Source organism: Equus przewalskii, chromosome 7, assembly GCF_037783145.1.
Source record: "Equus przewalskii isolate Varuska chromosome 7, EquPr2, whole genome shotgun sequence".
NCBI classification, from domain to species: Eukaryota; Metazoa; Chordata; class Mammalia; order Perissodactyla; family Equidae; genus Equus; species Equus przewalskii.
Window position 1 is genome coordinate 28,113,329 of NC_091837.1, and position 11,480 is coordinate 28,124,808.

Genomic DNA, 11,480 nt, shown 5'->3' on the forward strand with positions numbered 1-11,480 from the left:
AAGAAACGCGTGCGTCCCTCGCGGAGGCTTTCTCTATGACTCAGTCAGGAGCAAGAGAGAATTCAAAGGGGGTTAACTTTCTCACCGAGACGTTCATGGTCGTTTACTGCCCCTTCCCCACCACCTCGCACGTGCCACCTGGGAACAGTGGTCTAGAACAGCCGCCCAAGACCCCAGCACTCTGCCCCACCTCTCCTGTGTTCTCTGTGTTCAGGTCCCGGTCTCTGGGGGGATTGTGTTAGACACAAGCTCGGGTGTCGTCCCAGGAAAGGGCGGAGCTTCCGTGGTGCGCCCTGAGCAGACGGGGCTTTACAGGACGAGTCACGTTAAAGTGGGTCGTTAGGGTGGGCCCCAATCCGATATGACGGGCATCCTCATGAGAGGAGGGAACTCGGGCAGACAGACACCATCTACACTGGGAGAACATGGCCGTCTACGCACCCAGGAGAGAAGCCAGGAACAGAGTGTCCCTCACGGCCCTCGGGAGAAACCAACTCTGCCGACCCCTTCGTCTTGGACTTCCATCCTCCAGCGCTGAGAGAAATAAGTCTGTTGTTTATAAGCCACTCAGTCTACGATTTTGTTCTGGCAGCCGGAACAGACTGAGACGGCATCCCTGGACCCCACCCAGCCTACCCAACAGAATCCTGGAGACAGGGGTTTGGAAGTCTATCTATATGTGTATATTCATACACGTAACACACATGCGCACGCACGTACATGTATACTCTCACAAGCTCCATAAGAGATTGTTACAGCAAAATTTGAGGACCAGAGGCAGAGACTGAGCCTTCCTTGACTTCACAGTCCAAGCAGAAAAGCCCAAGGAAAGCCAGAGATCTTAAGGACAGTCTTCAGAAACCTCCCGGCAACATCGCCCATCGGTAAGTTTTCGTATCTGAAGCCCCTGGAGAAGCAGCTTTGAGGCTAATTTAACACACCGAGCCTGAAGTGCGGAGTTTCTACAGGACTGACTTCAGCTTCTCTCGGAAGAATAAGTGCCTGTCACTCACCGAAGGCCGTCAGAATGCGACGCTCTGTAAAACCGCCCCATGCTGCGTCTCCCAGCTCCCGCGTGCTCTCTGCACGAGGCGTCTGCTTCTCACGGAAGGGTGCCCTCCTGCCCCGTGGCTTTCAGGGGACGTCGTTTTGAGAAGGGCCCCACTGGGGTTTAAACATCCATTCTGTAAAACTGGCACTGTTTCTGAGCCCAGGGTGTTGGTGGCGCCTCCGTTGTTCGGGCCAGTCAGAAAAAAAGGATTCGTGGAGAAGTTGTTCCCTGGCGGTTACAGACGACTCAGAAGGGAAGAAAACTCTGAAAATGGCCAACCGCTAATCTTATTATGAAGACAAAACCATGTTCTTCTGCATGATTTTTTTTAAAGACTTCAGAAATCTACAACCTAAGCCAGGCCTTGCATACCTGTGGCCCTCGGATCACTCTGGTCCCCACATGTGTTTTGTTTAGCTTGCTGTGTACTTAAAATTTTGAATTTCTTGGGGCCGGCCCCGTGGCTGAGTAGTTAAAGTTTGCACGCTCCACTTCAGCGGCCCAGGGTTTCGCTGGTTCGGATCCTGGGAGCAGACATGACATTGCTCATCAACCCATGCTGAGGCGGTGTCCCACACAGCAGAACTAGAAGGATCTACATTTAGAATACACAACTATGTACTGGGGGGCTTTGGGGAGAAGTAAAGGGAAAAAAATAAAGAATATTGGCAACAGATATTAGCTCAGGTGCCAATATTTAAAAAAAATTTTTTTGAATTACTTGTTGGTGTTTAACATGGAATACTTTCACGTAAATGTCCAGAATGTAGACTTCTCTGGAATAACATAGGAAATGCAGCAACAAGTGTAGGCCTGCGTTCAGGTGGCACTGGGGTCAGGCACCCCCCGCCTCCCCACTTGGCCCTGGTGGGCACTAGGGTTTCTGAAGCTGATGTAGAACCGTGTCTGGATCTCTTATGGGATGGAATTCCCACACTCGGTGTCTGTTTCCTTTTAATTGTTTTAGCTTGTGTACCCTTTCATGCCTTATAAAGAGTAGATCATTACTTTGCATAAGGCCCTCGATGAGCACCCCACCCCAATAAGTATCTGGCATTCGGCTGATCAGTTTTTTGGCGAGTTCTACAGCTGGCGGTTACATGAAATCTGCTGAACTGTGGTTAGAATGATGGTGGACTGACGCACGTACTTGTCCCACAGAAGTTTTCAGCAGCTCTCGTTTCATGGTTCTTCAGTCCCTGACGAGGCGTGCCCAACGTGGCTGGTGGTTGCTGTGGGCGGCTGCTGGGTAGCGCTGTCCACATGGCCTCTCGTCCTCCGGGAGACAGCTCAGGCTTCTTCAGGTGGCGAGAGTGCGAGCTGTGAGGGCTTTTGAGGCTTTGCTTGGAAGTCAAACTGCGTCAACTCTGACATATTCTGTTGGTCGAGCAAGTTACAGGAACAACTCAGAGTCAAGAGTTGAGCAAATGGACCCCTCGCCTCAGTGGGAGGAGTGGGAGAGGCATATTGCAACGAGATGTGCACACAGGGGTGGAGGGAAGGCTGCCCCCGTCTCTGCACACAGTCTGCCCTGGCAGGCAGGTGGCGGGGTCTGTACCAGCTCGCACTGCTCCTTGTCCACAGACGTGCGTTCAGCCTGTTGACTCGGTCGTGATGGAGGAGCTGTCTTAGCCCAGAAGAAGATAATCCCACAGCCTCAGGGAGTGCCTCTTACCCTTCAAGAATGAGGTTTTCCTTTTCCTTTCTTGATGCTGCTTCTTTTCTTTCAGCCACTCACCCAGGGTTTTATTCTGCTGGCCGTCAAGGCGTGCCTCGGTCCTCGCCAAGTCCCTGCTGCCTCACTTACGTCTGTGCTTCTGCTCAGTCTTTTATGCAGAGAGGAAAAAGTGCATTTTATCACATCCTGTTCCTAGAAATGCTATCATTCAGGGTTTGGTTGTAAAATGCTCAGCCTTTCTGGAGAAATCCTAAGGGGGTGGCTTTCAGCCAAAGTCTCTGCGTCCGATCAATCACAGACATGACCGGCGTCATGAAAGAATAACGAAAGGCAAAGCGTCTCGGGGAATTCTAATGAGAACGTTGTTCCACAGTGAGACGGGGATAAATATGCCGTGTTTTTATTACAAAGAGAACGCCAGTTTACTGTAAGGTGTATACATAATACATAAAAACAGAACTCCACTCCATCACAAATAGTGCTATTTATATTGCTAGCTGTAAAAGGCATTCAGTGTTTAATTAACAATAATTTTGAGAATATGTGGACGTCCTTTTCAAAAGCAGAGCACCGTGTCTGCTGCTCGGGTGTGGCGCCCTCGCTGGAACTGACGCAGGCTTTGGGGAACCACGGTGGGGACCACAGCGAAGCCTGTGCTGCGTCTGCATGGTGTTGACTCGACCCTCTCAACACTCCACCAAGCAGATGCTGTTATTATCCCTGCTTCAAAGATGAGGAAACTGAGGCGCAGAGAGGTTAAAGAATGTGCCCAGTATCACTCACAAGAGGGTCACGTGTGAATTTAAACCCAGGCCTCCTGGCTCGTGGACCCTGCTCTTTGCTTCTGTGAAAGCATAATAAATAATGAGTGTTCCCCTCCTCTCTCCAAATACTCTTCAACAATCTGCATAAGTCTAATTCTTTCCAATTGTGAAAGGCTTTGATTTAAAACCTGGTCCGCAGGCCCATTTCCTTACTGCGCTGTGTCTGTGAGCATCAGTATGTCATGAGCATACGCAGAAATACCGTCGGAGCTGAGCGACGGAAGAAATGGTGGGACTGGCAAGGGCAGTTAACTCCCCTCCCCCTCGCTTCTCTTGTGGAGTCTGGGGCTAGGCTGGGCTTACCAACCAGGTGCCTGTTGACCCCATAGGGGTGACTGATGTGGGACTCAGAGAGGTTAACTAGCTCACTCAGCGCCACATAGCTAAGTCATGTCTTGTAGAAAGATTGAGGCCAGATCTGGCTCTGAAACTCCGTGCTCGCCATTACACCAGAAGATGCCCATAGTTTGAAGACACACTCCTCGCTCAGGAAAGATGGCAGAACCGATACAATGAGAAACAAATGGGGCTGAAGTGGTATTGGATAGTGTATAGGGACTCAGATTCTGGAGTAAGACCCAAGTTTATATGTCAGCTGATACTCATAAACAAGGGAAGAAGTTGTGAACCTAAGAGTCACTGTAAGGAAAAGAGAAATAACAAGTTTTGGCAATTTAGGGAAGAAAGACGAAGGAAGTATAATTCGATGACACTGATATTTTTCCACGGACGTTCATCCTAGCATGTGTGCGTGTGTGTATATATGTATGTGTATGTATATAATTTCTTACTCACTCCCAGTGTTTGCATTCAGTCTGCTCCCCTGAAGGTCACTTTCTTTGGAGTAAAGCAGTGGACAGAGGAGAGACCAGGAGCTATGCAGACCAGACCTCTGGATGCCTTTGCAAACCCGCCTTCGCCAATTATTTACGTCTCCTTCTCTTCCGCCCCCTTCTCTGCAGGAGTTTGTCCAGCTGGCAAAGAGGCTGGTGAGGGACCCTGCGCTAGAAAAAGAAATCGTGGCCAATGGCAGGGAGTATGTGAGGACCCACCACTCGTGGCAGGCGGAGAGAGACACCTATCAACGCCTCGTCAGGATGCTGGAGGGAAGCAGCGGGCACTGAGGGGAACTGCCCGGTGCCCGTCCCCAGCCAGTCTGCGTCCCCCATCAGATGCACGGCCTGGGCGAATCCCCAGAGCAGAGCTCTGGGCCAGCGGCTCCAGTCCACCACAAATCGAGCCAGTTTCGTTGGAATCGTAGATCCCTCAGCTGTAAGGCAGAACCTCATCTAAAGCACTGTGTGCTCCCAGATAGCATCCAGGTGTGTTTACGGGTCAGTCCTGACGGCATGCAGAAGCTCCTGGGCTCGTCGGGGTGAGGTGGGTACCTGGTTGTAAGGAGAACTGGGGAGAGAATTGGACTTGCTGCTCCAGGACTGTCTATGGACAATAGGGCCCCATGTAAGCCATCACAGAGCGGGCACCTCTCCCCCGTCTTCCAAATGACCTATAACCCATCATTGTTCAAAAAGCAAAAACAAAAACACACACCGACTGAAGGGAGTCCTGCCACATTTAACATGGTGCAGCCTCTACAGCAAATCCGACGCCCTGACAGGCGTGCGGGGGCCCACAGGTTGCACGGGTCTGCTCTCTCCACACGAGACACAGCGCTGCGAGTGAGGCCACGGGGCACATCTTACCCTCCAGTTACAGGACCCAAAGATGGTGGGAGCTCTCTGGGAAAGCAGGCAGCCACCCCTGTGGGCTCCGCCCTCCTCCCCATCTGATATGAGTTGAAAACTGGCTTGGAACAAGGGTCACATCGCCCGTAGCCTGGAAGACACTCAGTGACCCGAGACCGAGCCTGGGTCTGTGGGTTCGGTGCAGGTGTCCCTTCCCTCCCAGCATCAGGAGCCAGGACAGGTGTCTAATGGGTCCAAGCTTCCAGCCCATCATAGGACTGGCACTAGGGGCCCGTGGGATGTTCTCCAGCACACGGTGAGTTCAGCCCAGTGTAGCCGTCACTGGAATGACGTCCTGGCCGCACCAGCACAGCATCCCTGAGCACAGCTTTCTCCTCCGCTGGTTGTGCTGGCCCGCGTCGGATCCTGAAGTCACTGCATCCTAGAGGACCTTCTGACAGTGAGTGGGAGTGAGTTGTTCCACGGCATCATGTGAGGGAAGCAGTGGGCGTGGGCGGGGAGGAGAGCAGAGAGCCTCGGAGCCTGTTGGAGGAAGGGTTTGTCAGTCTGTTTAGGTGCCACAACTCTGGAGGGAGGAGGGGGGACCTCTCCCTTCTCAGGAGGGTTTGAGGGCTCCTTCCACTCTTTGCTTTCCAACCATCGTACTCAAAAATGTAGGCCAAACCTACATCCTGTTTTTAAAAGAACAAACCTCAAATTAAACTTCTAAACTCTGATGACTTCAGGATGACAACAGCACATTTAGATTCTGTGCCACGTAACAGGACGTGTCATTCTGCCACCTCGACCTCAGAACAGAGTCACTTTCCAGAAAGGCAGTTAACAGGGACAGCAGACGCTCCTCCCTCCCAGGATGTGAAGTTCTGCTGAACAGGCCCTCCTTTCGTTGGTGTGTCTCAGGGGCCCTGGGTCAAGGCTCCCCTGTCTGCAGGGAGGGAGAAATAGAGCCCCCACCCCCGGAGGATGGCTCCGTCTGAATCTGGAATTAGCAATGCCGCCCGAAGGAGGGATCCAGTGTCATCCCGGGTACGTCCAGTGACGCTGCTACTTACAAAATGCTGGTTGTCTGGAAGCCGACTCTGTTCCTTGTCGGATGATGTAGCTGGTTGAGTCCACTGTACCTCAACATCATTAATTTATGTCTTGATGTAAACACGCACATACCTAACACACTTTGGGGAAGGGCATGTTGTTAAATGAATAAACTCTGTCACCATCAGCTGTCCAAAAATAGCCTCTGTTGGTTCCTATTGTGAGCAGTGTTCTGAAAGAAGCAGACCCCACCATGCCCTCCGGCCCTGGCACTTTCAAAGGAGACATTGACATGCAAGCATCTAATTAAGGGGGTTTAAAATGCAGTCACTGTTTTGATACCAAAGTAAAGATGAAAAAAATACTCTCCTGTAAATGTTCTAAACACTTTCACTTTCCTACTCAGTTAACTTTATGTTAAACATTTTGTGGGTAGTTTTCAATTTGCCGATGTCCAAGTTTGAATGACTCCAAGAGTAAATTTCTAGATAGAACTGAGATATACTAGAACCTTTGAACAAGGAGGACACTGCATTCAACGTAGCATGGTGTCAGGCAGCAAAGTGGCGTTGCTTACACGTGGCTCATAGTCGGTGTGATGGGTTGGCACTTACAGCTTCTCCCTGAATACCCTCTCACCTTCCTGCACCTTCTCAGCAAAGCTAAACACGACAACACCCTTCTGATCTGAAAGGTTCACCACGTATCTTAAGGTTCACAAACACAGACCAGATAAGCTCTCCTTGCAGATGGGGATGCGCACCCCAGCCAGACGCCTTGTGGCCCTAGCCGGCTTACAATGTGCTGCTGCCTGGCCTGGGTGTGATGGCCGCCCACCCTCACCTGCTCCATGAAGGTGGGATTCTGAAAATGGTTGACTCTCAGCAGGCGTTGTGGCCTCAAGTGTTCATTGCACTCCTGTGTCAGCCTCAGTAAGGATACGTTGCACAGCTGTGTAACCTCCTTCCTTGAATGGTCTTGGTGGGCTAACTTGTCTTGTCTATCATTTCTTGTAGCTCCTTATGAGATGGGGAAAGCTAGCCCTTCTCATGCATTTTCCCAATGAAGACACAGTCATCTTCTTCCTTCTCCCCTACCCCTCTCTCTGCTTTTATTTTCCCTGCTTGGGGAAGATTGTTGCTGAGCTAACATCTGTGGCAATCTGCCTTTATTTTATGCGAGACGCTACCACAGCTTGGCTTGACGAGTGGTGCTAGGTCCGTGCCTGAGATCTGAACCTGCGAACCCTGGGCTGCTGAAGAAGAGCTCGTGAATTTAACCATTACACCATGGGGTCAGCCCCTGTTTCCCTTTTTTCATGCATCTCCCCATCGTCGATCCTCACTTCCCCTTTCTAATCCTAATGTCCTCTTGGAAAGTCAGGGGGCTGATGTGGGAATGATGTCTGGGAAGACCTCCCTACCCAAAGCCCACCCTTATTAAAGCAGTGGTTCCCAGCTTTGACTTTTAAAAATCGTGAGGCTCAGGCTGCATTCCAGACCGGTTATGTCAGAGTCTTGGTGGCGGGCGGGAGTAGAGGGACCCAGGCTGGGAGCTTCCCAGTGAGTCCATGTGAAGCCAAGATGGACAACTATGGACTTAAATCACCCCTTTGAATAGGGACTAGAATTTCACAGAAAGCAGGGACCATCTAAGAGAAGGTTGGATGGTAACTTCGTGTTGAAAAATGAAACCTAGAATTAAGAAACTAGGTCAGGATATCCAAAACATAAAATGTGGGGGGAGGGGAGCAAAAGAGGAGAGATTTTAGAAAGAAGTCAAACTAAAGAGACCAACTTAACACAGATTGCTATATATGTAGATTATTATATATGAACCTCATGGTAATCACAAACCAGAAACCTATAATAAATACACAAATAGGGGCCGGCCCCATGGCCAAGTGGTTAAGTTCATGGGCTCCCCTTCGGCAGCCCAGGGTTTCACCAGTTCTGATCCTGGGTGTGGACATGGCACCGCTCATCAGGCCACACTGAGGCAGCATCTCACATAACACAACCAGAAGGACCTACAACTGGAAGACACAACTATCTACTGGGGGGCTTTGGGGAGAAGAAGAAAAAAAAAGATTGGCAACAGATGTTAGCTCAGGTGCCAATCTTAAAATAAATAAATAAACAAATACACAAATAAATAAGAGAAAGGAATCCAAACATAATACTAAAGAAAGCCATCAACCCACAAGGGAAGAGAGCAAGAGAAGAAGAAAGCAACAGAGAAGAACTACTAAAACACCCAGAAAAAAAGTAACAAAATCGCTATAAGTACATATTCATCAGTAGCTACTTTAAATGTTAATGGACTAAATGCTCCAATCAAAAGACATTGGTGGCCAACTGGATTAAAAAAAGACCCATATATATGCTGCATACAAGAGACACCCACAAACTGAAAGTGAGGGGATGGAAAAAGATGTCCCATGCAAATGGCAAAGAAAAGAAAGCTGGGGTAGCAATACTTATATCAGACAAAATAGACTTTAAAACAAAAACTGTAACAAGAGACAAAGAAGGGCACTACATAATGATAAAGGGAACAATCCAATAAGAGAATATAACACATGTCAGTATCTATGCACCCAAAATAGGAGCACCTAAATACATAAAGCAATTATTAACAGACATAAAAGGAGAAATAGACAGCAACACAATAATAGTAGGGGACTTTAGCACTCCACTTACACCAATAGATAGACCATCCAATCAGAAGATCAATAGGGAAACATTGGCCTTAAATGACACATTAGACCAGATGGAAGGAAATAATAAAAATCAGAGCAGAAATAAATGAAATAGAGACTAAGAAAGCAATAGAAAAAATCAATCAAACCAAGAGCTGATTCTTTGAAAAGATAAACAAAATTGACAAACTTTTAGCGAGACTCATCAAGAAAAAAAATAGAGAAAACTCAAATAAATAAAATCAGAAATGAAAGAGGAGAAATTACAATGGACATCTCAGAAGTACAAAAGATTATAAGAGAACACTATGAAAGCTATACACCAACAAATTGGATAATCTAGAAGAAATGCATAAATTCTTAGAATCATACGACCTTCCAAAACTGAAATAAAATAATTTGAAATAGAAGACTTTCCAAGAAGAAATAGAGAATTTGAATAGACTAATCACAAGTAAGGAAAACAAAACAGTAAGCAAAAAACTCCCCAAAAATAAAAGTACAGGACCAGATGGCTTCCCTGGTGAATTCTACCAAACATTCAAAGACTTAATACCTATCCTTCTCAAACTCCTCCAAAAAATTGAAGAGGAGGGGAATCTTTCTAACTCATTCTACGAAGCCAACATTACCTTGATACCAAAACCAGACAAGGACATCACAGAAAAAGAAAATTACAGGCCAATATCACTGATAAACATCAATGCAAAAATCCTCAACAAAATACTAGCAAATTGAATACAACAATATGTTAAAAAGATCATACACCATGATCAGGTAGGATTTATTCCAGGAATGCAGGGATGGTTCAACATCCACAAATCAATCAACCTGATACACCACAGTAACAAAATGAAGAATAAAAATCACATGATCATCTCAGTAGATGCAGAGAAAGCATTTGACAAGATACAGCATCCATTTCTGATAAAAACTCTGAATAAAATGGGTATAGAAGTACCTCAACATAATAAAGGCCATATATGACAAACCCACAGCTAATATCATTCTCAATGGGGAAAAACTGAGAGCTATCCCTCTAAGAACAGGAACCAGACAAGGATGCCCACTTTCGCCACTCTTATTTGACATCGTATTGGAAGTCCTAGCCAGAGCAATCAGGCAATAAAAAGAAATAAAAGGGATCCACATTGGAAAGAAAGAAATGAAACTGTCATTATTTGAAGATGACATGATTTTTTATGTAGAAAACCCCAAAGAATCTACCAAAAAACTTTTAGAAATAATAAATGAATATGGTCAAGTTGCAGGATACAAAATTGACATACAAAAATCAGTTGTGTTTTTATACACTAACAATGAAGTAGCAGAAAGAGAAATTAAGAATACAATCGCATTTACAATTGCAACAAAAAGAATAAAATATCTAGGAATAAATTTAACCAAAGAGGTGAAAGATCTGTACACAGAAACTATAAAACATTGTTGAAAGAAATTGAAGAAGACACAAAGAAATGGAAAGATATTCCGTGCTCTTGGATTGGAAGAATTAACGTAGTTAAAATGTCCATACTTCCCAAAGCAACATACAAATTCAATGCAATCCCTATCAAAGTACCAACAGCACTTTTCTGAGAAACAGAACAAAGAATCCTAAAATTTATATGGAACAAAAAAAACCCCTGAATAGCCAAAGGAAGCCTGAGAAAAAAGAACAAAGCTGGAGGTATCACAATCCCTGATTTCTAAATATACTACAAAGCTATAGTAACCAAAAAAGCATGGTACTGGCACAAAAAGAGACACAGGGATCAATGGAACAGAATCGAGAGCCCAGAAATAAACCCACACATCTATGGACAGCTAATTTTTGACAAGGGAGCCAAGAGCATACAACGGAGAAAGGAGCATCTCTTCAATAAATGGTGTTGGGAAAACTGGACAGCCACATGCAAAATGGATTAAAGACTTGAGTGTAAGACCTGAAACCATTAAACTTCTAGAAGAGAAGTTTTTTGCAAACCTGTATCTGATAAGGGGTTAATATCCAAAATATGCAAAGAACTGCTACATCTCAACAAAAAATCTAACAACCCAATTAAAAGATGGGCAAAAGACCTGAACAGAGATTTATCCAAAGAAGATATACAGGTGGCCAATAGGCACATGAAAAGATGTTCAACATCACTAACTATCAGGGAAATACAAATCAAAACTACGATGAGATATCACCTCACTCCTGTCAGAATGGCTATAATTAACAAGACAGGAAACAACAAGTGTTGGAGAGGATGTGGAGAGAAGGGAACCCTTGTATACTGCTGGTGGGAGTGCAAACTGGTGCAGCCACTATGGAAACAGTGTGGAATTCCTCAAAAAATTAAGAATAGAACTACCATATGATTCAGCTATTCCACTGCTGGGTATTGGTCCAAAGAAAATAAGGGTAAAGATGCATGCACCCCTATGTTCATCGCAGCCTTATTAATAACAGCCAAGACTTGGAAGCAACCTAGGTGCTCATTAG

General features: G+C 46.4%; 1 protein-coding gene across 5 annotated transcripts in view; it reads left to right on the forward strand.

The window, feature by feature from the left end:
• Positions 1 to 6,490, forward strand: part of GLT1D1 (glycosyltransferase 1 domain containing 1) — a 100,920-nt gene extending 94,430 nt beyond the window's left edge. For all 5 annotated transcript variants that reach the window (XR_011541893.1, XR_011541892.1, XM_070627300.1 and 2 more), the window contains one exon: positions 4,516 to 6,490. Coding sequence is in view for 3 of the 5 variants with exons in the window: in XM_070627300.1 (XP_070483401.1) it covers positions 4,516 to 4,677 (162 nt within the window). In the remaining 2 variants the exon portion in view is untranslated. The remainder of the gene's footprint in view (positions 1 to 4,515) is intronic.
• Positions 6,491 to 11,480: the final 4,990 nt, after the last annotated feature.